At 38.8% G+C, this 26,317-nt stretch overlaps 1 protein-coding gene and 1 long non-coding RNA gene across 3 annotated transcripts in view; both read left to right on the forward strand.

The window, feature by feature from the left end:
- LOC132710948 (uncharacterized) lies at positions 1-8,214 on the forward strand. The gene is made up of 2 exons (XR_009621688.2): positions 1-2,705; positions 7,491-8,214. It is a non-coding gene; the product is annotated as an uncharacterized LOC132710948 (long non-coding RNA).
- Positions 1-25,773, forward strand: part of UBTD2 (ubiquitin domain containing 2) — a 74,254-nt gene extending 48,481 nt beyond the window's left edge. For both annotated transcript variants that reach the window (XM_087887411.1, XM_034405613.3), the window contains exon 3: positions 17,761-25,773. In XM_087887411.1, coding sequence (XP_087743537.1) covers positions 17,761-18,158 — 398 coding nt within the window. In that variant the 3' untranslated portion in view covers positions 18,159-25,773. The remainder of the gene's footprint in view (positions 1-17,760) is intronic.
- The last annotated feature ends 544 nt before the right edge of the window (positions 25,774-26,317 follow it).

The raw sequence follows: 26,317 nt of genomic DNA on the forward strand, positions 1-26,317 counted from the left end.
ATATTCCTAATGGATGTACTGTAGCACTTGTGAACAGAAAAGCACTGAGAGTCTTAGTGTAGCCCATGCTTCCTTTTTTGGCCTCCTAGACCACACTGACTTAACTGAAACAACTAACTCCCCAAAATATTATTTGACATTAGCTTCAGTACATATTATTAAAATCTACTGTAAGGGTTTTTTTTTGTAGCTTTGAAGAATTATTGGGTTACTTTTAATATACAGTTGAATGGATATAGTTCTGAACTTCTCCATTTTGCTTTATTAGGGAGGAGGGAATGAGGGAGTTTGCAGTGTGCTATGACATGTTTTCATACTTAGCCATCCGCCTGTCAACTGAAAGTCACTTAAATAGTGAAGAAACTTAAGGTAAAGGTGATTGAAAGTTGGTCAGAGTAATGAAATCTGAATCTGGGATAGATGGAAAGATGAAAGATTGACTGATTGATGAGGCTGGATTTTGGAGGTAAGCAAAGGAGTAAGAATTTTTGAAACATTACAATACCATTAATGTAACTCCAGCTGAGTATAAATGCCTCTTTATAATTCACAAATGTTTATGGGATCATAAGAAAAGCTGTCCTATCATCCTGTTCCAAACAATGGCAAGGATTAGCAATGAGCCTTGGTCATAGGATAGAGTGTAATTTGCAGTATTATCCTCTGTGAAATTTGTCTAATCAAACTGTTCCAGTTTTGTTAAACGTTTTCATCCCCTCTCCCTGGGAAAAAGATCTTTATATGAGCAAATGTTTAACAGGCTGAAATGCAAGGTGAAGTATAAAAATGCTAATAAAGTGTAAATATTTTATAAGATTCTTCAGTGCATATTCTGCAAAATATACTAGGGAGGAATTGTTTACTTCGTTCTTCCCTTCCTCCCTCTCACCTTTTTAATGAGCATGTTTTGCACTGTTTTTATTTATTAACAATTCTGAATAAGAACAACAAAATCTTGCAAGATTGTATAATGTCACAAGATATTTTGTTTTTTGTTTTGTTTTGTTTTTATTATTATTTGCACCTGCAGTTCCTTTGCAAACCAGCAGTGGTCACCCTCTGATTTAATTACATACTGCTTCTCAAAGGAGTTATTTCCCCTTATCTTCCACCTGATTAATTATTAGATTCTGTCTTGTGGAGACCTTGGTGCTCTCTGAGCTTGATTGTTTGCTTGCAGATGTTTCATTACCCGACTGGGTAACATCATCAGTAACATCAGAACCAGATTTTTCCTTGCTTAGAGAACAGTCCTCCTGATAAATCCCAAAGAGTATCTCCTTTTTAAAATACATTTGGGATGTGATTTAGTCAGAAGAAAAGGCTGGTTGTGTTGCAAATTCTTCTCCAGTCCTACATATGAGAGGCTTTACTCCTTCAGACATTGTGGAAATTCTGCCTTGGGGTATTCTAAAAGGAGTTGTTTTTGTTTCTTGTTACTTAACCTTCACTGTGATATAAAACATTTAAGTTTTTTTTTCTGAAATTGGAAAGCTGATTTACCATCATGCCCTGCATTTCAAGTAAAAATGCCTCATTTTTACGGATTCTAATAATGTGGTATTAAGCCACAGAAGTACCATAGTATATCAGTTTAACTGAATTATCTGGCAATCAGCCAGTTGTCAGTGAAATTCAAAATACTTTGTACATAAATAAATATATGTGTTTGCAAGAATATTGGCAGGTGGAGTATGCAGAATAAGACAGTATATTTCGGTGGTGTCAGGTAGGCATATGGCAGGAGACAAAGGCCAGGTCACTTTGAAGGAATGTGCCCTTGGAATCTGGTATTGATCTTGTGTTTCAGCCCCTTGAACTCAATCCGTTTACCTAGTCAGTAAATTTATGGAGGCCCGGGTTTTAGACTGCTGGTTCTAAATGTCAGATCAGCTTGCCTTATTGTTGATTTGATTCTTGAAGAGAAGGCTGATCTCACTTGCATCACCAATTTGTATCTGAGAGCAGAGGTGGGGTTCCTCTCTCCGAAATGTGCTTAGCTGGCTATCGAGCTTTGCACCAGCCTAGACTATAGAGTGTAGGGAGGCAGTGGGGCTGTTGTCATCAGAGAATCTCTGATAGCTTCCAGGGGCATTGCTTCAAGCGTGCCCTTTTTCTTAGGTTGGGCTTGAGGAACCAAATGGGATTGCTACTGTACCAGCCTCCCTGCTGTGTAGCAGCTTCCCTGCCTGATCTCCTGGACTTCACTGCAGAGCTGAAGATGGAGTTTCCCAGATTCATAGTTTCAGAGGAATTTGTTCTGTGATCTCTGGAGCAGGGGTAGGAGTTCATGGAATTGATGACTATCATGGGCCTGACCCAGAACATCTAGGGTCAAACAACCAATTTGGTGTTCTTGTTGGAGCGGTGCCTATGTGATCGGGAATTGGTGGACCTATCCTACATCCCCTTGTCTTAAAGCCTTACCTTCTCCACAGAGAGGCAGGACCTACTAGATCAATCCCACCCCCCAGCAACCGATGGATTCGGATGGGTTTCAAAAAGAGCTGGGTATTATAAGTGAAGATCTGCTGTGTAGCCCTGCCAAATCCTTAGTTGTCACCTGGAATAGGGAGGTGACTGGGGCTTTGAACAGGATTGCACCCATACCCATGGCATACAGAGGAATTGAGAGATATGAAATGGATGAAGAGACATCTAGAGCACCACTAGCAGGAATGAAAAACATGCTTGCCCAAATACAGGTAAGAGCTGCTATCAAAATCTACCTCCTGGCAATTCAGAGGGTGAAACATGAACACTTCTGACACACTAATTGTGTCTGCAGATAATCATCACTTTCTTTAAGGTGCCCTGTTTCCTTCCAGGGAAGGATGATATCTGGTGAATTAAGCAGTGTCATGACCTCCCTCTCACAATGCCTCGAGTCTGTTAAGAGCTGGATGGAAACAACAGGCTGAAACTGAGCCCTGGTAAGATAGAATGGCTCTGAGTTTAGGGTTCTTTGGTCCATGGAGAATCGCTATCTTTGGTTTTGAATGATGTTGCCGTGCCCAGATGGACCCAGTGCACAATGTGGGTTCCCATGGACTCAAGAATCCTGCTCCAAGGAGCAAGCGACAATCATGGGCAGGAGGGTTTTTTTTTTCAAGTGTAGGCTATGCACCAGTTACATCCTTCCCTGGACCAACAGAACATGCATGACCATACCTTAGTGTCTTGACTATTATAATGCGCTTTATATGGGATTCCACTTGAAAAATATTCAGAAACTTCAGTTGGTTCAAAATACAGGGCCTGCATGGTTTTGTGCAAGTCTGCAGTTGCACATGTGGCACCGTTCTTATGGGAGCTGCATTAAATGTTGATTTGCTTCCATGTCCAATTCAAGGTGCTGTCCATTAACTTTAAAGCCCTAGATAGCTTGGGGCCAGGTTATTTGAAGGGCCATCTATTCCCAGTTACATCTCTCCAACTCACCAGATCAGAGAGGTGTCTTCTCCATCCCACCCACCCCCATTAAAGAGGTCTATTTAGTGGGGCCAAAAAGAAGGCTTTTTTCATGCTGGCCTCCTTCCCTGCGGAAATAAGATTAGCCTCTACATTTTCCAAACTCCATGAAGGCATGGCTTTGCCAGCAGACCTGGGAATCTTGCTTGAATGTAGTGGCGGGTACGGGTATATTGGATATATACATATATACATACATATATACATATCAGTAGTGGATTGCAAAACCCGTTGCTACCGGTTCGCTCATGCGCATGCGTGCTTTTGCGCATGCACAGAAGCATCCGGCGCAGGTGGGAGGAGCCTTCTGTCGCTGCCGCTACCGGTTCACTGATCGGGGTAGAACCAGTAGCCACCCACCATATACATATGTATGGGTGGGTGGGTGGGTGGGTGGGTATGTATGTATGTATGTATAAATACTGTATTTTTTAAAATCAGGATTTATTTACTTTTATTAGTAGAGATAGTAAGCCTGCTCTTCTTCTTTTTCTTATAAAACAAATAAGGTCACAGAACTTTACAGAAGAAAATTGCAGCAATTCAGTGAATTGCCTCTCATAACTTATAAATATTTAATTAAAAAAGTATTCTTTCACTTTAAAATTCTTAAGAGTACATCACACCAATTGTGAAGTTATCTTTCAAGGTAAGCTATATTATGCAAAGGGTGAAAAGCGAGTAAGAAATAGTAATCAAAAGAAATTAAAGACATCAAAATAAAAGAAAACATAGCTAAATCTAATTTATAACATTAATAACTATTTTTGCAAACTATGCTTGCACTGCCTGCTCTTCTGTCAACTTTTCACCTCTTTCTCTTTGAACACCATGCCAACTACATTTAAGTCAAAAATTCCGTTTATCATATCTTTTTGTTAAAACAACAAATACAATAGACTTTCTTTTTCATATTTATACATTTGTCAGTGACACGTTGAATATAAAGTATCTGATTTGCATGCCTCCTGCCGACTGCAAAACCCCACTACAGTTTTTTGGCTCAAATTACTCCTATCATAATCGTTTGATCAGAATTCTGCCAAGCATCTTCCAAGACAGTTAACAAACTAATCTCCCTGTATTTTTTTGCATTCATTCTTCCTACCATTCTTTTTGTGCAGGGGGAACACAATGGCATTCATCCAATTCTCATGTGTAGATTTAATCTTCACAGATGTGTTAATCAAATTACACTGGCATTCCTACAGTAAACTAGATACATATTTTAATATTTTTAGTTAACATTCTCAAAACCTGCAGTCTTCCTCATTTCTTTAGACTTTACTATAGATAGCATTAGTTTCATTCTGTTCATGCAGTATCACTTCAGTTTCATCCCAAATCATTTAATCACATCTATTTTTAATTATAGTTGCTCTGCAAAAAGACTTTTGTTCATCCCTGTTCTCCAGTTTTCTTATTTTCATCAAAACTACACTGCATTTTTGCTTTTAAAAATCTTAAAACGTTTCTTTTTGATTACATTTGATTACATAATTAGCTTTTTTCCCTTTGTACGCATTATGCAGTATCTTTCTGTCATCATTAGTTATATTAAATATTTCCATATCTGCATTATTTTTCTCATCTACAGCCTTTTTTACTGGAGAGTAATTTGCATGTATCATCAACTTATGTATTTCTGCTTTCACATATATCTACAGCCTAAATGACACCAATTTATATTTTCTGGGATAAAGTTTAGCACTTTCATTCATAATTAAACTTATACCTTCACTTCTGTGCATATACTTATCATGCACAGAAGTGAAGACTTCTGTGCATAAAAAGACTTATCAGCTCTTTTTCACCTGATCAGAACATCTTCATTCACATCTATCACATTCTTCTGTTTCATTTTCATGCAGCATTTTATTTCATTTGTTAATTCATGCTATTTACTGTATTTTTCACCCTAAGATGCTCCGGACTATAAGACACACATTAGCTATAGAGGAGGAAAACAAGAAAAAAAAATCTGCCTCTCCTCCCAGCATCTGACTAGTGTCCTTGCAGCAAACAGCCTCGTCTGCTTCAGTACGTTATCGCAGCTCCAGCACGTGGATTGTCAGGGCCTCGCTCCGTTGCTCTCACCACTAATCAACTGAGCTGAGCTGCTGCCACTGGCGATAAACACTGTAGCCTTCGCTACTGAGCAGCTGATTGGCAATTGGATTTGCCTCCCGGAATACAGCCAATCAGCTGTTCTAGGCGGCGGGGATTGCTGCCACTGCCTATTGCTGCCTATCATTCTTGCTATTTACCGCTGCCCACTCGCTGCCACCAATCAGCAAATGGGCGGTGGCAGCGAATGGCAGCAGCGAACAGACTGAGATAGGCAGCAGTGGCAATCCCCGCCGCCTAGAAGAGCTGATCCGTGGTATTCCGGAAAGCTGATCCAACCGCCAATCACCTGCTTGGCAGAGAAGGCTCCAGCGTTCCCTGCTGCCACACCAACCCCCCTACCCCTCCGCAATATTCGCTCTATAAGACACATAGACATTTTCATCCACTTTGGGGAGGGAGGGGAAGTGCATCTTATAATGCAAAAAATACGGTACCTTCCACTCCTTTTATTTTCAAAATTGTAAACTTCCATAAGCCATTCTAATCACCAGCCATGCCCACATTTATTGTCTTCACTGGGGACTTCTATGGGATAGAGTAAGAGCTACATGAGTCTTCAGCTCTTAAATTATATTTATCCTCTCTTAAATAATCATGTCTAAAGCTTTATGAAACTTTATCTTGGTTTATTCAGAGGAAGGACAGGGTAAAAGAAATAGAAAGGTTTGCATCTTTAATGGCTTGGGAACTAATCATATGAGGGGTTGTGTCATCCCAATCCACTAGAGCGGGAAGGGAAGGAATGTTACAGATCCCATCTTCTAAGAAGATACAAATGGTGGGACGCAGAAGACGGGCTTCTCTGTGGTGGCTCCCTCCCTTTGGAAGCTACTATCAACAAACAATTGAACATTGAAAATCAGTAACAGGCAGGACAGCTCTAAATTAAATTTCAACAACTTGGCCACTGGTTTAATGTAGAACAACATGTTGTATGGTTCGGAATTTGGCAAGAATAGAAGATAGTGATTCCTCATGGATATTCATTGAACTGCTTAGGAAGAAAATGGAATGTAAATATTTCTTAAAATATAAGAAATTATAATAAATGACTCATTGATATTCATTCCTGACTGTCATAGATTCTAAAGACAAAACATTGTTCTGAAAACTGATAAATGCCAATTTGGGTGAAGCTAAGAACATCCTAAAGATTAGAGTATCCAAAGAGGAAAGGAAGAACCATTATACTAGATTATTTGCTCCTTGCCCCACTTCCGTTAATTCTCCAATTAATCTAAATCCTACTGCTACTTGCTAGATGCTACTTACTTTTTCCTCCCCCGCCCCCCCCCAACCACCCAAAAGAAATCAAATCTCTGATATTGGTACTGCCATTAGGCAAAGCCCCAGAAAAAGACTATATCCCTGATGATTTATTTAAAAGCTAATATCATTTGGTAGAAACCTATTTTGGTTAAGCTCTTTAATATTATTAATTCCTCTTACGAACTTCCCCACGTTTGAAATATAAGAATAGTGATCACAATATATAGAAAAGATGATGGTAGCCACTAAGGGAGTATAGACAATTAATCTGTACAACTAAAATGTATGCAAAATATCTAGCTAATAAATTAGAGAATTAGGTCATTGATAGCAATGTGCTTGAGAGCAACAGGCAGGAATTTTAGCAGGACACTCAACAATTGATCACAGTCTTGTATTGGATCACCTGATAAATAAACATGAAAAACATGCCAATAGGAAACTGTTGCCTTTGTGGATTTCTGTGCAGATTTTGATTCTGTTAATTTAAAAACAAGCTACAAATTAAGTTGTACGCTGTATTATATTCCTGTTGTAAATGTAGCCAGGCCACACCCTATATGCCAGCTGCACAATCCACATTCTTCTCAAGTGAGGGATGCTCTTTGTTACAAACACAGATCATATCGTCCTGCCTCTCCAAGTGCTGAAGATAACAACAGCTTGGTCCTTTTTAAAATGAAGGCTATAACTCAAGAGAAACAGTGAACCACATTGGGGGAGAATGCAGCTAACATTTCCACACAGCCTCTGCATGAGGTTTAGAATTCCAAGATACCAGGAAGGACCATATAAGAGATAACAGAGAATCTTAACTGCAAGATTACTTTATTTCTATATGAGTAGATATGTTCAAGCAAGAAATTTTGCACCATATTTTTATGACATGTTACTGTGTTGTGCTAAAGTGTAATTTTCTGGTGTGTGTGTGTGTGAGAGAGAGAGAGAGAGAGAGAGAGAAATCAGATTTTTCAAAGTCAGCTTTGAATCATGCCTCAAGTTACGCATGAGGGATTTTTCTCCTTTCCGCTCCCTCCCACTCTTCATTCCTCCCATTCATTCATTTTGTGACATGTAATATAAACTGGAATCATTCCAGTGTCTTTTCAGAGTTCTTTAACAGATTTGTAGATCGGCACCATCTTGTGGACTCTTTGGAGCCTTGTATTTTATTTTTTTTATTTTTTTGTAATGTTTCCTGCTGTATCCCCTGATTTCAACAGCTCTGTAACTCCTTATTTCAATATTAAATGTTTGTATTTTAATCTGTAAAGTTAAAAATGTTTTTTTTTACTTTTTATATTTTTATGCTTTTAATAAAGTTTGATTTTATTTATTTCTTAAGAGATTGTTTTATTTCCCCAAGACAGAAGAAGGCGCTGTACCTTTTAGCCACATGCCTATGAGCCATGGGGCTTAGAGAAGATATTTCAGCTTTAATATTTTGACATTTAAATTTAGAAAGGTAATATAGATTTTGAAACCTCTGTTTCACACTACTAAAATTAAGGGGTAAGTGCCAGGTGGTCACTCATTGGAAGATTGATGGTGGCAGCATGAACTACCATCCTACTTTCCCAAAGCTGAACAGGAGGCTAGAATTCTGGGAAGAGAGACTTGAGACTTCTACTCACAAACTCAGACAATTGTCCCATTTTTTGCTTTACATAAAAACATCAAGCTCCATTTCTGATATCTACATATACGGTTCCATACAATTTTCTTCACATCAATACAGAATTGGTTTTCTACTGACTTCCAGAAGGTTTTTCAACTTCCTAGTCTAGTCTGCAACCTAAAATTATCTAACCATCTGTCTCCAAATATTTTAGGATAGGGAGGCCCTTCTCTCAGTGACTCTCATGTGGTCATTTCCTGCTTAGATTATTGCAACACACTCTTCTATATGGGGCTACCCATGAAAACTATCCAGAAGCTTCAGCTGGTAAGAATGTTACCACACATGAAATTTTGGGCACCCCAAGGATGATACATATAACACCTTCACTTCATGAGCTGCACTGATTGCTGGTTTGTTTCCAGATCCAAGTTGTTGGTTATCACCTTTAAAGCCCTACATGTCTTGGGGCCAGGATACCTGCAGAACTGCCTTCTTCCCCTTACATTGACCCATCCCACCCACCCATGTTAAGGAGTTTTGACTGGCAGGTTCCAGGAAGAGAGTCTTCCATGCTGCTTCCTCCCTTTAGAATATCCTCCCCTGAGAGATGAGGTGGGCTCCCACGTTCCTGCTCTTCCAAAAGAGTTTGAACATCTGGCTCTGTCCACTTGGGGCTCTCAGAGAAGCAAACAAACTTGGAGTTGGTTAGCGCCTTAGAGACCCTTCCCCCAAGTTTTTAAACTTTAATTCTATTCTTTTAACTGTTGTGGCCCGCCACTGGCCAGCAGAGCTGGCAGCAGATTCGGACAGTGAGGAGGTTGGGGAGGAACATGGGCCAGTCCTGGTGTCTGGGGAAGGCTCTGATGAGAGCTCTGTATCGGAGACAGAGAGAGGGCCAGGGCTGGATGCCAGTTATCAGCTGCCTTCAGAGTCAGACATCAGTGAGGCAGACGAACAGATGGAGCCTGTTCCCAGTGTGCGCATTCGCAGAGTTGCCAGACGAAGGGAACAGCTAAAGAACAAGGCTTGACGGGAGTAAGGCCACAGGTGGACAATGAATGGCCCCTCCCAGAGGGAATAAAAGAGGAGCGAAAGAGGAGTGGAGTTTGCAGGAGACAAATAGTTTGCCTAATTGGTTTGTGACTCTCCGAGACTCCTTGCCAAGTTGTGAAGATATCAGCCTGGCAGCTCTCCAAGCCAGATAATGTCTGTGACTGTAAATTGTCCCTTGAACGACTTTGCTGAGTGTGAAGGAGAGAAATTCACAGTAACTTGATAAAAAGGGATTTTTGGCGGGATAAGGAGTCTGCTTAATGGTTTGGGAACACTTAGGTCAGGGGTCAGCAACCCATGGCTCTTGAGCCGCATGTGGCTCTTTCATCCCTCTGTTGCGGCTCCCTGTCACCGGTTGGCTCCACAATTGATAGGGCTTTTGGTTAGGACAGGTAGAGGAAAAAGGACATCTTTGTGGCTCTACACTCTTTGTGGAGTGTTTAAGGTTGCCAACCCCTGACCTAGGTCAAAACATTAACTGCCTCCTATGGAAATCTAATATTTTATACAGTATTTATGTTTTTAATTTTACACTGCCCAGAGATGCTCTATGTATGAGATGGGTAGTCTCTAAATTTGATAAATATTATTAAATTTATATGGCCATCAATCTTGCTGCCTTGACTCTAGGCAGCTTACAAGATTGAAAATTGAAAAGAACTCCACAGAAATCATTAAAAACATTAAAAAATATAACTTACTAAAACCATTAAAATATTAACCAATCCTTTTTCTTTCCAAGATAAGCCAGAGGCTGCCATCAATCATTTCCAGCTTATTTTCTATCAAATAATTTTAATTCCATAATTATTCACTCAACATCTCTCTGATAAATGTGTCTCTGAGCTTTATATATCTTCTTCCAGTAGGTGAGATTACATTCCTTATATTTCTATGAAAGAGAAAGAGGACAGTCTCCAAAAACAACAGCATAGCTTGTAAGCACTCCAGTGTTATTAACTAGCAGAGAAAAATAGAAGCAACAAAAAGTCCATAGATTTTATAATGATTGCAAGAGAAAGTATGTTTATGCAATGGAGATTCATTAATACTGGAACTTCTCAAGGGTTCTTCACATTGTCAGAAATTTTTGATAGTATACTAAGCATCTAGTAAGCGATCAACAGCAAACTTTGCCTTCTCCAAATAGCAAGTTGCTATTTTAGAAGACGGGGAATCTTTCTCATTCTTCTACAGCAGAATTTCAGCTGTGCCTACCTTGCCACAAATCATAGCAGCTTGGCATTGTTTCTGCAAATTGATGGCAACTAAGAGGGAGTTCTGGAGAGACATGAATCTGGGAAGACAGGAGGCAGGCCATCTGCTCTACATTGCTGACTCCTGCAATAAAGTTCAGGTATTGTCAAAATGACAGATCTGATCATTATATATCAGACTGTTGGATTTTAAAAATAATAAAGGGTTGCTGTTATTATTCACAATTTCAAATTTTAACCATATTGATGCAGGATTTTATTACCTATCTTGAGAATTATCTTAAAAGGAAAGTGAGTTATAATAATTAAAGTATATAATTTACTGCTGTGGAAGTTAGGGGAAGGAATTGACATTCCTAATTATTTTTTCTATCTGTGAGCTCTAAACAGTTCTTACGGGGTTTCTGTTGGCTAGTTGGAATCCTGAGACAAACTTTATTTTGTTGTACTGTATGAAATAAAATAATATATTTTCATTACTATTGTTTATTTTTGTAATAAAGTGTACCCAAGGAATATTTCTCTCAATCTAATACTGAATAGTATCCATGGGTCTTAATAATTAAAATTAGGCTTTAATAAAAATGCTGAAATTCTATGGCGATTTCATGAATAGTTCTGATATTTTTTAATTTTATCTCATGATTTGTTCATGCAGTTTGTAAGGTTTCTAGAGATTATCAATCTTTATTTGCTTCTTCTTAAGATAAATGATGGTTGATTGTGCTTATTTGGTTGAATGATCACAAACTTAATTTCATGTACATTAATTATCTGAAAAGAACAGGAATGTGCTTTAAAGACTTTTGAGTTGATCTTCCATGATATAAACAGGAGGGGAAAAAGCTTAATAAAATGGCACAGCTGTTAGCTTTTGAAGCTGATAATATTGCACTAATATCCTGCCAGGGAAATTAGATGTAGCAGTCTGAATGATAAATTACACACAAACACGATGTAGAATTAATTAGATATATATTTGCATTTTTGGTGAACGTTCTCATAAAACATGAGGTGGGAAAAGTTGCTCCCTGCTGCAAAGAGAAAGCCCATCTTCTGACATCCAGCAGTGGTGGGAATGGGAGCAATTTACTATTTTTATTGCATACAGGAATTTTAGTTTGATTTACCAGTGGTCCCAGTAATTAGGAAATGTTGTTCTGAAATTCATTCTCCACAGATAAATACACAGCATTAGATCTAGACGGGGATAACAGCCTCATAAACTGTTGCATTTGTAAGCAAATTTGGTGATTATGGGTTTTGGCAGTTTTATTGTTTTAAACAAAAAGTAATTATATTCAGAAATATATAATCAAAATATTTGTTAGAATGCCAGTACTGTACAGTGGACATCTTAACACCGGTAAAATACGTACTAAAAACAAATGATTTAATAATAATTACATTTGAACTTCAGACTAAAAAGGTTTTATGTACCAAAGAACTATTAAATAACAATGGATTGGCTTACACAGTTCTGATTTTAATGGTTGAATTTTGATTTTAATTTATTTTAAATCCTTTAATTTAAGTCTCCGTTGACTTAAATATATGGACAACTATTTTCATCAGTTGTTATACATACTGAATGATCATTCGTCTGGCTTGTAAAAACAGATGGGAATTTCATAATGTTAAGAAAATAAAATATACCATAATATGGTACACATAATATGTGTACCATAATACAACCAATCAGTTGTTTCTAAGCCTTTGGGGTGCAGCTAGTTTTTGTTGTGTTTTTTATAATCTTAATGTTTATGTGAAGCTTTCAGGGTTATGATATATAACCGTGATGGTGAATCTATGGCATATGTGGCAGAAGTGGCACACAGAGCCATTTCTCCAGGCACGCGAGCCATCGCCCATTGCTCTTCCGGGTTCCGGCGCGCCAGACAGCTGGTCTTCACACACAGGAGTACCAGAAACTGAAGAGCAGCTGCCCAGTGTGCATGAGCGTGCCGGGAAGATGATCTTCTCATTTCCAGCGCGTACATGCACACTGGCCACCTGGTCTTCCAGTTTCTGGTGCGCATGCACGTGTGAAGACCAGCTGGCTAGTGCGCATGCACGTGCTGGAAACCGGAAGATCATCTTCCTGACACGTGCATGCGCACTGGGGGCTGCTCATCTGGTTTCTGGTGCTCCTGCGCCTGTGAAGACCAGATGGCCGGCATGCCAGAACCCGGAAGAGCAAGGGGAGCAGAGCTGCCAGCCAAGATGGGCGGGCCGGAGCTTACCTCCCTCCCCACCCAGGGGGGGTTCTTGCGTAGCTCCAGCCCGCAGCACCAGAGCATTTGGCTGGCTCGGGCAGTGGGGCAGCCTTTGCTGGCTGGGCAGCTGCCCGCCCCGCGTGCTGTTCCTGCCACCGCAAGGGCGAGATGGCGGCGGCAGTTCTCGTGCTGCTGCTTCCGGCTGGGGTACTGGAGCAGCCAGGAGGAAAAGGAGGAGGAGCCACCATCATGCATGGAGATGCTGCCAAGGGCTAAGAGGCATGCCAGCCGGGAAGTGGGAAGGCGGTGCTGAGGGGTAAGAGGTGTGCCGGCTGGGAAGCAGGAAGGTGCCACTGAGGGGTAAGAGGCACGCCGGCCGGGAAGGGGCATGTGCGCACTGGAAACCAGAAGATCATCTCAATGCCGAAAAGGTTCTCCAACACTGATATATAAGATGAGTGGCTATACAAGTTGTTGCCATTTGTTTTTGTATTTTTAATAAATATCTGCCAATTGCTTTTTTCCTTTAAGTTCTTAATATTTAAAGTGTGTCATATTAAGAACTTACTTCATTATTACAAAGGTTCAAGTTGACTTTATAAATGTAACATCCTTAAGATGTCAGCTGTTGGAAATGCAAATTCGGTTTTGCTTCACCTTTGTTAAATTTTAACTGAGCAACATAGCAAATCAGCATTCTCAATTCTGGCCACGGAGTGCATAAAAATCATGTTTGACTTGTTTTAATGTATATTTCTTAATAATCCTTCCTTGAAATTCTGTTCCAGAAAGAAATTATGCTCATCTAAAGACCTGCTGAGTATTCAACTTCAGCCCTGCTTTATTTGTTATGTCACCTTTTGCCTTTTTTCCACAGTGTTATGTTATTATTTATTTGTTAAATGTATTTGCTGCCTATCTTGCCTTGGGGCTACCCTAAGCGGCTTACAACAGTAAAAACAGAGAAATTAAAAGAAGTGTTAAACTTATTTGTAAGCTTATTTGGCATTTTTGATGGCTTAAATGTTTATGTTGATGAGCCAAAGAGCCTCAAATAAAATCAATAATTGAAATTCAAAAAAAACAAAAAACTAGATTGTCATGCACAAATTTAAAGGTCTAGCATATGTTTCAAAATTCAGGGAAGCCTTATTTTTAATACAGTAATAACAAATCTCACTAATTTAGACCAAACCTTCATGATAGGCATTCTTATTTGTTTTACTAGGAATATAACATAATGTGGTGGCCCCTATTACTTTATGGACTGGTCTGTTTCAGTGTACTGTGGATAGTGAAGCCTATTCAGTAATTATCAACAGAAATATGGATGAAGCCGATTATCTAGACCCGTTCCAGTCGGGCTTCAGGCCAGGGCACAGCACGGAAACAGCATTGGTCGCATTGGTTGATGATCTCTGGAGGGCTCAGGACAGGGGTTGTTCCTCTGTCCTGGTCCTATTAGATCTCTCAGCGCTTTTGATACCATCGACCATGGTATCATGCTGCGACGATTGGAGGGGTTAGGAGTGGGGGGCACCGTGTTGCGGTGGTTCTCCTCCTTCCTCTCTGACCGCATGCAGTTTGTGTTGTCAGGGGGGCAGAGGTCGACCTCGAGGCGCCTTGTTTGTGGGATGCCGCAAGGGTCAGTCCTCTCGCTTCTTCTGTTCAACATTTATGTGAAGCCGCTGGGTGAGATCATCCGTGGTTTCGGAGTGAGATTCCATCAGCACACTGATGACACTCAGCTGTACATCTCCACTCCGAACCACCCCAATGATGCCCTTGACGTGATGTCCCGGTGCCTGGAGGCCATGCGGATCTGGATGGGGAGAAACAGGCTCAAACTCAACCCATCCAAGACTGAGTGGCTGTGGCTTCTGGCGTCCCGGTATAGTCAGCTGGCGCCATCAATGACTATTGGGAGTGAGATCTTGGCCCCCACAGAGAGGGCTCGCAACTTGGGTGTTCTCCTGGATGCACGGCTGTCTTTGAAAGAGCACATGATGGCCGTGGCCAGGGGAGCTTTCTATCGGGTTCGCCTGATGCACCAGTTGCGTCCCTTTCTGAACCGGGATGCCCTGCGCACAGTCACTCATGCCCTCGTCACATCCCATCTGGACTACTGCAACGCTCTCTACATGGGGCTCCCCTTGAAGAGCACTCGGAGGCTCCAACTGGTCCAGAATGCGTCCGTGCGGGTGGTTATGGGTGCGACTTGGCGCGCCCATGTAACACCCCTCTTGCGCGAGCTGCACTGGCTCCCGGTGGTCTTCCGAGTGCAATTCAAGGTGTTGGTCACCACCTTTAAAGCGCTCCATGGCTTAGGACCGGGATACATACAAGACCACCTTCTGCCATCAACAACCTCCCACCGGCCAATACGCTCCCATAGAGAGGGGCTCCTCAGGGTGCCATTGGCCAAACTATGCTGACTAGCGACACCCAGGGGGAGAGCCTTCTCTGTGGGGGCACCAGCCCTTTGGAATGAGCTGCCCCTAGAGATTCGTCTTAGCCCCGACCTGCGTGCCCTAAAGACCTTCCTGATTCAGCATGCCGGACTGGCCTAATATGAATTTTAAGTGGGTGTATGTGTGTTTTAATTTGAGGGCCAAATTGTATATATATGTTTTAATTGGTTTTAAATTTTATAAATTCATGTGTTTTAATGTGGCTGTACACCACCCTGAGTCCCCTGGGAGAAGGGCGGTATAGAAATCCAATAAACTCTAAACTCTAAACTCTAAATATTTAAAACCCCAGATAATAATGCAATAATATGGAGGACTTGCATTGTGTTAAGAGTTAATAATATTATCATCTTATGATCACCATATTGTCTCATGCAAGATATTTTAAAAACAAGCGAGAGCAAAATTTCATCTCTTTAGAAACAGAGCAGGAAAGAAACCAAAGTTTGAAAACAGTATTGGAATAGTCTTTATTTTCTGAAGTCCCTCCCCCCCTCAAAAAAAGAATATATCTTTAAAATGAAAGGATCATTTTACATTTGCTGAGGATATGTACATGTGAAAGTAGGGGGTGAATCTATTGAATTTTTCTTTGCAGGGACTGTGGAGGAGATGACCATTTTACATTTCAAACCTTTTGGATAAATGTAATAATATACATCATAGCCTAGAACACATTTAGTAAGACACATGACTATTTAAGATGAAATATCTTGCATCAGTAGATTAATACATCAAATAATACATACATAATAAATACATTAAAGATAGTCTACTACTTACTGCCATTTTTTCAGCAACAGTTCAACATTATGTTGGTGCTGAAAGTATAATGAATATGACCAATCCTCCGAGTTCTTACCATTGCAACATTTCCATGGTCAATCCCATGATTGCTACCTCTTGAGTGCTTGGCAAATGGGTCGCCTTCGCAATTTGTTGCTGTCTTCTGCAATCATGTTATTGCCATTCATGGCCCTCCCTGTTAGCTTCCCTAGAAAGTCTATGGGGAAGCTGGCAGGGATGGTCACATTTTGTTGTAATAAATCTCCCCCTCCCCTCCTTCTCTGCACTTTTCTCTCACCCTTGTCCACCCTTCTCAATTCTTACTACATCTCCCTTGCATTCCCCTGTACACTCTCCCTGAGCCTTGCCATGGCTCCCTCACACCATCCTTTCATGCACTCCCTCCCTGGCACTTTCCTCCACTCTCCACCCAGCAGTAGCCATTTACCTGCCTGCCAGCTTGTTTGTGAGCTACCTGGGTCTTGCAACTTCCTGCCGGTTTCTCCATTAACTTGGTTGTGTGAAGCCAGCAGGAAGTTGCCTCGCCTAACAATTGTGGCATCTGGTTTACAATTGCATTGCTTAGCAACAGGAGTTCCAGTCTCAAGTGTTATCATAAGTCGAGAACTAACTATGTACTTTTTAGATGGTACAATAATTTCATATACTTCAGAATTGTGAAATGTGACCTTTTTTTCTTTATGTGTAAATCAGAGCCTGCTATACCGTAATCAAGCATTCAGTGACAGGCTGCCACTTAAAATACATAAAGAGTGTTCTATCACATGCATTTTCTGTAATTGATAATACTGTGCCTATTCATATTCTCTGATTCTGATAAATACTCCTATGATGCTAAAAGCAAATTATAATAACCTGTGCAGGTGAGCAAGGCTTGAAAGTAACATACTATATGTTCTAACAGCACTAATTACAAAGGTTAATATGTTTGTACTTCCTCTACATTCATTGCTTACACCTTGCCATTGATAAACTAACATTTAAAAAAAATAATAATAATAACATATACATACACTTTAATCATCGTTCCTATCACCCATCTCCTCCCATTTATGACAGTATGACTGTAACCTTGTTGCTGATATCCTTAAGATTTATATTGACCATTTCCCTATGACTATCATTAAGTATTGTACCTTATGAATCTTGACGAATGTATCTTTTCTTTTATGTACACCGAGAGAGTATGCACCAAGACAAATTCCTTGTGTGTCCAATCACACTTGGCCAATAAAGAATTCTGTTCTGTTCTGTTCTGTTCTGTTCTGTTCTGTTCTGTTCTGTTCTGTTCTGTTCTGTCCTGTCCTGTCCTATCCTATCCTATCCTATCCTATCCTATTCAATACTAGAAAATACTTTTAATTCTGAAGAGGATGAAGGATAAAAGTTGCCTTCTGTCTGTTGTGCCGTAAAAAATTCAAGTAATTTAAGAAATGCAACATTGCTTTAATTTTTAAAAAATGTGTTATTTACTCAGTCCCCCCCCCTCCCTTTTTCTTCTAAAGGTGCTCTGACAGAATGCTATGATGAACTGGGAAACAGATACCAGCTTCCTGTCTACTGCCTTGCCCCACCCATCAACATGATAGAAGAGAAGGGTGATCTAGAGACTCTGGATTTTCCGGATCCACCGCCTAACTCTGGTCACGAATGCCAGCTTCGTTTACGCCTCTCAACAGGCAAAGACCTCAAACTTGTGGTCCGCAGTATGGACACTGTGTATCACATGAAGAGACGACTACACGCAGTGGAAGGCGTAGAACCTAGAAGTCAGCGATGGTTTTTTTCAGGCCGGCCACTCGCAGACAAAATGAAACTGGAGGAACTGAAAATACCAAGGGATTATGTGGTGCAAGTAATTGTGAGCCAGCCCTTAACAAATCCCGTCTTGGTGGAGAACTGATTTTTGCCTATATGCCTCTTTTTTCCTTTCCCTGCTCTTCTATCATGTGGGAACTTTTTCACTTTCCATTCTCTCTTGCAAATGGTTTGGTTCCAAGCAAAGACCAGCAAACCGTCCATCTGTGATGGAATTTAGGTAAAAACGTACATGAGCAAATATACGCACACACAAATCTTATGTATAAACACACAATCCCTGTTTCTAAACTATCCTTGGAGGCTTTGTTCAATTTAGTATTTCTTGACACCACTCTTAACAAAGTAAATGGAAAAAATGTTTGTGATAGAGTGAGCCTGAAATTCAAGGTAGATAATGCTAAAACTGTGCTTTGAACTGTAAGTGATGAATTGATCCATGAAGGTGAAAAGCACTTTTTAAAGGAGTAAACCAAATCGAACTGTTTCATGAAATCAGTGTCACTTATAGTTCAGCTAATCATTGTAGCTCCCTGGTTAATCTAGCATGCTGTGATATTTGTAGGGGTTCTTTCTATTAGGGTTTTATTTACTGGATCAGTAAGACTCCTACTTAATAATGAGTAGCAAAGAATTAGAGATACACTCCAATAATGGTATGTTCTCACATCCAGGTTTTACTAAACATTTTGGTACATTCCAATTTATCAACAAATAGCAATTTGCTAGGGCTGACTTCAGGGTGTATAAATACTGCCTTCTGAAAAATTAGGCAATAATTTATTAAATACATAATTTCTTGTCTACTGTAAGCTGTCCACTATAAGGAAACTTGCCGTACAAATCCCTGTCACCAATAAAAGGGCCTATCAAATAATTCTACACTATTATGATTAGTGAAACATCAATTATTCAAAGTATACCAGCTTGAGAATATTAAAGGCACAGGACATCTTTTATTTAATATGTTCAACTCTGATGTTTAAAACAATAATTTTGAACCTTCTTTACCCTCAAAAATAGCAATGAACTAATTAGGGAAAAGCACAAGCTGGTTTTATACACTTTTCTAATAAGAGTTCATCTTGCTTGACAGCATTTTTACCCACTGATATTTGTATTTTCTTGCCATAATCAAGCCTGAGGTTTTTATTCCTACTTAAATATACATACATATGTACGCACACACATGTAGACACACACACTGCCATTGAACACAGAATGAGAGAAAATTATGAGAAAGACTTGGAAAAAAAACCTCACTAGCAGGTGAAAATATTATAGACTGTATAACACTAGATCTTTCAAATATACCACTAAACCCATAAGTACATTTTCGGGGATTCTGCATTGCATGTATATTTATGTTATTTTCCCTGAATCCCTAAATAAGTTGTAGAGATGGAAGCTTGCATTAAGACTGGATTCGTTTAGTTTGTAAAAGCAGCATATACAGTCAGGTCCAGAAATATTGGGACATCGACACAATTCTAACATCTTTGGCTCTATACACCACCACAATGGAGTTGGAATGAAACAAACACAATGTGCTTTAACTGCAGACTGTCAGCTTTCATTTGAAGGTATGTACATCCAATTCAGGTGAACAGTGTAGGACTTACAGCAGTTTGCATATGTGCCTCCCACTTGTTAAAGGACCAAAGGTAATGGGACAGAATAATAATCATAAATCAAACTTTCCCTTCTTAATAATTGGTTGCAAATCCTTTGCAGTCAATACAGCCTGAAGTCTGGAACGCATAGACATCACCAGACGCTGGGTTTCATCCCTGGTGATGCTCTGCCAGGCCTCTATTGCAACTGTCTTCAGTTCCTGCTTGTTCTTGGGGCATTTTCCCTTCAGTTTTGTCTTCAGCAAGTGAAATGCATGCTCAATGGGATTCAGGTCAGGTGATTGACTTGGCCATTGCATAACATTCCACTTCTGTCCCTTCAAAAACTCTTTGGTTACTTTTGCGGTATGCTTTGGGTCATTGTTCATCTGCACTGTGAAGGGCTGTCTAATGAATTCTGCAGCATTTGGCTGAATGTGAGCAGATATTGCCTGAAACACTTCAGAATTCATCCTGCTGCTTTTGTCAGCAGTCACATCATCAATAAATACAAGAGAACCAGTTCCATTGGCAGCCATACATGCCCACGCCATGACACTACCACCACCATGCTTCACTGATGAGGTGGCATGCTTAGGATCGTGAGCAGTTCCTTTCCTTCTCCATACTCTTCTCTTCCCATCTGTCAGGGCATTGATTAATCTCATGTTTGGCTCTGGGACAAATCACCCTGGTTAGAGGATGGATCGTGGCTTATTCCTTGTTGCAATATTCTGAAAAGAAATCCCGAAGAAAAGTTCTCTAATAAAACTCATTTATTTGTTATAAAGAAAATAAAACACCTCACTAACTAAGAAAAGTAATTGCTACATTTTGAAATAGTTCTTGCAGGCTATTTCTCAGCCGGACCTTTCTGGAAAGAGAACAAAGGAAAGAGTGTGTGAAGGAATGTGAAAGAATGCGGACATGCGTAGTAAAATACTGATAAGGAACTTGGCAAACTACAGTAAGTCTATTAGTCCAAAAATAATGAAGCTCAGCTGGGAAATAAAAAAACGCAGTGACACCATCACTCTGGTACAAGTTGATCTTGGTCTCATCTGTCCATAGGATCTTGTTCCAGAACTGTGAAGGCTTTGTTAGATGTTGTTTGGTAAACTCTAATCTGGCCTTCCTGTTTTTGAGGCTCACCAATGGTTTACATCTTGTGGTGAACCCTCTGTATTCACTCTGGTGAAGTCTTCTCTTGATTGTTGACTTTGACACACATACACCTACCTCCTGGAGAGTGTTCTTGATCTGGCCAACTGTTGTGAAGGGTGTTTTCTTCACCAGGGAAAGAATTCTTTGGTCATCCACCACACTTGTTTTCTGTGGTCTCCCAGGTCTTTTGGTGTTGCTGAGCTCACCGGTGCATTCCTTCTTTTTGAGAATGTTTCAAAAGTTGTTTTGGCCACGCCTAATGTTCTTGCTATCTCTCTGATGGGATTGTTTTGTTTCTTCAGCCTAATGATGGCTTGCTTCACTGATAGTGACAGCTCTTTGGATCTCATCTTGAGAGTTGACAGCAACAGATTCCAAATGCAAATAGCACACTTGAAATGAACTCTGGGCCTTTTATCTGCACATTGTAATTGGAGTAATGAGGGAATATCACACACCTGGCCATGGAACAGCTGAGAAGCCAATTGTCCCATTATCTTTGGTCCCTTAGCAAGTGGGAGGCACATATGCAAACTGCTGTAAGTCCTACACCGTTCACCTGAGTTGGATGTACATACCCTCAAATGAAAGCTGACAGTCTGCAGTTAAAGCACATTGTGTTTGTTTCATTCCAACTCCATTGTGGTGGTGTATAGAGCCAAAGATGTTAGAATTGTGTCAATGTCCCAATATTTCTGGACCTGACTGTATACCCCATAAACGTTTAAACAAGAGAGCATCTTTCAAGTGCTCTTATCTTCCATGACACCTGTTCATACTTATGCATTTAACAGTGTATAAAGAGTGCCTGTGGCAAATAGATTATAACTTTTTATAGTTGATAGATTTTAAATGATGATGTCATTTATCTAGAGCTCAATGTGAACCTTAGCAATATCATACAGGATTTTCCCTTTAGAATCTGAAGGTAAGACATTCTTTAGGGGAGTAGGTACAGTATATCCTTTAAGAATGCTTTGAGCAAAATTAGTAATGATTCTCTTTAGAATAATAAATACATTTGGAGAAGGGCACTGATCAAGTGTATCAGAACAATGGGCATATTCATTAAATATGTTATCTTAAAGTGGGGCCTGTCATTGGGTCTGCTCCTTGATTCTGACATGGTCATGTGCTTGGTAGTAATGTCATCATTTCTGACACAACTTTTGCTGGCTAAATACCAAATCTAATTTATCTTTCTTTATGCACATGGGTCTGACAGTTTCAGAACTTCCAGTTTTAATTAAATTTATTTTTTAAAATAAAAGATACAATGTGCATTACCCCGATTTTTTCATTTAGAAATCAGTTTTTACATTTACATGAATGTATCATGTGTCACAACTATAGAACTCTTCTGGCCATTGTCTATTACTGTTAGATATAGATTAGAGTCAGTTAGTAACTAAAATGTTTTTGTTTAGTTAGTAACTAAAATGTTTCTATGAAAATGTTTTCATAGAAATGTTCAGTAAACAGTAACTTTTTTTAAAATTGTTGATTTAAGTTTCCCTTTTCCTGAAACAGTTTTTGGTGTTCCATTAATATTAAGAGCCCAACAGTCATTGAATGAATTCAAAATCCTGCATATCACTAGGGATACTTTTTAATATTGTGACTATATGAAGCAAGGTCTGGATGTGCTTTAAGTGAAATGTAAAGTTCTACAATGTTAGAATTTTCATTTATTTGGGCAGTGCCTAGATAAGGAATATGCACTACATATTGTGCAAGTTACAGGAATATAATCAGGAAAACTATGACAAAAATTATTATTTAGCACTTTTTATTTTTTCCAGGACTATTTAGAAAAGGAAGAAAAATTGCAACTATTAAGGAAAAAGTGAAAGTATATATAGTCTGATGATTTTTGTAACCATTGCTCTTTTTTATGTATTCACCAAGTTTATCAAATTAAGTTTCTTGATTGTTCCCCAGTGAATTATATTTACAGTACCGCTGCCACAAGTATGGGGATAGGGATGGTGGGATCAGGACAAAGGGAGTGAGCACCAGCTCCTTCCTATCATTGGCATTCACTCAACTCTCTGTAGGAAAAATATGACAGGGAAATCTATCCTATATGAGTGTTGTCAATTAATAGGTAAATCAAAAGAGCAAGGAACATTCCTTTTTCTCTTCATTGAGATAAGAGAGTTTTCCTGTTGTTCAGAGAGCGAAGTTGATGCTTTTCAGTGTTGATGCATCAGGATTCAATTGTGGATCCTCAACAGCTGCCCAAGAATGCTGGCCAATATGAGTATAAACCTTTTAGAATTACTGTAATAATTTTGTAAAAGCAACATCTGGAATATAGTCAGTGTAAAGTGCTTATCAGTAACCATATTGCTCTGAAGTAACAACCACCATTAGAATAGTTTCTGTATTTCCCACAGTCCCTAGTGGGCTTTCATAAACAGAATGCACATTGGGACAAAAAAATTGTAACGCTCTGATCATTTTTCTCTAACCTGCTTATAAATCAGCATGGAAGGCACATTGCAAGACATTTCCTGAAAAAATGAAGGACACCACTCTTACAAATAGAATGGAATACTTCGAAAGAAAAAATAAATTATCCATAAAGTTAGAATTTGGTTAACACCAACAAAAGATCAATTTGGGGCAGGTGCATGACAATTTAATTACTACTTCTTTTGCACTGATATAAGATCTTCTATTCATAAATAAGGGATATTTAATATCTGGTTTAATTCATGCGTATCTTGAATAATTTTTACTTTGAATAGAAATTGTTTCTCAGAACAAAAGAAGAGTCTGGTGAGTCTATTATTTCTTTTTCTGCTCCACAGAAGTTTATAATATGTCATCACCATCATCATCCGTCTCTTAAGAAACAATAAGCCAACTACTGTAGGCTTTTAATGTTGTTAATCTGCAAGAATAATCAGTTATTCTGCAATAACAGAAGTTCAAGCAAGCATTGTATTAAACTCTATTTGTATGTAGTCCAGATTCCGATTCACTGCGAGCTCGTTGTCTACAAAATGTGCCTCCCTCTTTACTCCTGTGTAAGGTAGTATATATGATAAAGATATAATACTTGGCTGAATTATCAAAAGCAAACAATAGTTTCCCCAATAGCCACATCAAATTCCCATAACATTTCTAATTAACATTCTTTTGCTGTTGAATTAGTGCTACAAATATATCCAATTATAGTAACTCTGTTTGCACCCTTGTCTGGCAAAGATGTCAGTACTATATGCTTCAGTTAATGGGTAGTTTATAATTTGCTTATTCTGGAATAGTCAGAAAGACAAAGGACAGTAGCAGTGTTTGTACTCCATTATGTACAACAACATAGCAACAAATTAATATAAGACGGACAACATTCACTGTGTTTCACTATGCTGTGGAAAAAGTTGTCAGTAAGATTAAGTAAATGATCACATAAAAATCATAATTCATCTCTAAGGAGATGTTCAAGAAATAATTTGATAAAGAAAAATAGTGTGTTTTAAAAATAAATTGATGGGTAAATCCCTCCATTTTAATAATAGTATGGTTTCACAATTCATTACATAAATAGTTAGGATTTATACATAGATGGTAAGAGCAATATATTTAGTTGGGAGTTAATGTTTGATAACACATGATTTAAACAACTGACAAGGTGCAGAAAAGACTTTATAGAAGTGCTTTCATTTTTTAAACATCCAAATCCAAACATAAATTAATCCAACAATTATGTGTATATGTGTGATGTGTATACACAGACAGACATACACGTAGATGCATTGGAAGCATTGGCATATTGGTGTTGATTTTTTTTCTTGCTTAATTTTGAATGTTATAATCATATACATCTCTTGAAATTCTTTGATGTTTCAACACAAACAATCCTTATGTTTGTTTCATTTTTACATGATTGTGCATTCATAGTGTTTGCTTATGATTATGTGGAGCTTTCCTTGAAGTGCAGTTTCTTCATCAGTCTAGCAATGTGCTTCACTTAAAAATGCCTCCCAAGTGTGCTTTAAAAAATCCATTTCTATCAAACAATATGTAAATAGCAGAAAGAAATGCTGTGTATGGGAGATACAGAAATGAACCAATCTACATTTTCATCATTTTACTCAAAGCAAAAGAATATTAAACTAATACTAGCCATTTCTATTGGCTAGCATCCATATTCCCAAGATTAGTTGGCTGATTTTTAAAATAATGATGTAGCTATGAACTATTCATTCTTTAATTCAACTCTTTTTTTTCCCTCCGTCTCATTTTAAGAGTGGACTATTGGAAAGCATATTGGTAAATGTATAGAACTAAAAAATTTAAAAGTGTTGGGTTTTTTCCCCTTAGAATTTGCTTCATAATTAAGTTTGAACAACAGTGATGGATTTCCACATGGCATTAGCAATCCATGAAAAATTATGTTCATGCCTTCTGATTAAGGTCACGGGGTAAATATTTCTGGAAATAGTGCAGATGGTTTGTAAAACAGAACTATGCTGTTAAACAGAAGATCCAAATATTGCTTTTATGGAGAACAGTAAAAATGCATCTGTTTGATTCCTTTTTCTTTCCTGGTAGTTAAATCAAGCCAAAGATGGAAGTCAGCTTAAATGGGTATTTTTGGTTTTTTTTTTATTTGAACTCACAGATATACAAACCATTTCTGGGGCTTTAACTGAAATAATGAAATTGCCTTCTATCAAGGGCCTTCGTTGTGCCTCTTTTCTCCATATCCTGGGAATGTCAAGAAACTGGAGACAGCCTTTCGAGCAATTGTGCATTAGGCAGCTGGCAGTGTATAATGACACTCTTTTCTGGTGTGCTGAGCAAAGGACTCAAGTTTAATGTCCTATTTGCCTCATGGTAGTGGCTTCCAAAGATGGCTGGTACCATCAATTTGTATTTCTTGAATAAAATATCTTCTCTTTTTCTGGTAAATCCTTTTTTGTACACTGTTTGTTGTGTGCCATGTATCTAAGAAGCATTCATGTTCTACAAATGATTAGTAATGCAGTACACAGTTTCAGTGGCTAAAAAGAAAGTCAGAGGAATTACAGTGATGTGACACCTTTTCTTCCTGTAACTTTTATAAAATTAAAAAAAAATAACTTTATGAATGGGTTGTACGAACCTTTTTTAAGAGGTTTTTTTTTTCATTAGCCCAAGAATAACTTCTTCCTCTCTCTGAAGATACAGCAAATTTTCTCAAGCCACGGCTTATATTCATGCTGTATCTCTGTCACGTCAGTAGTCCAGGCTCATATTCAGACATCTCTATGCTTAGATTTCTGAGCACAAATAGTTCTTTTTGAACAGTGAAATGAAAAGTATAAATGAAACTTTTTGATTTCAAAAAGGTAGGAATGTATATTATAGAATGCTATGTGTTAAAAAAACAAAATGCCTTTTAGTTATTTTGGGGCGGGGGCTAAACAATAAAGCTAATACAGGATATGTCTTGTTTTAAAATACAAGTTCTGTG

This window comes from Pantherophis guttatus, chromosome 2 (genome assembly GCF_059756535.1).
Source record: "Pantherophis guttatus breed Tessera chromosome 2, ASM5975653v1, whole genome shotgun sequence".
Taxonomy (NCBI): Eukaryota; Metazoa; Chordata; class Lepidosauria; order Squamata; family Colubridae; genus Pantherophis; species Pantherophis guttatus.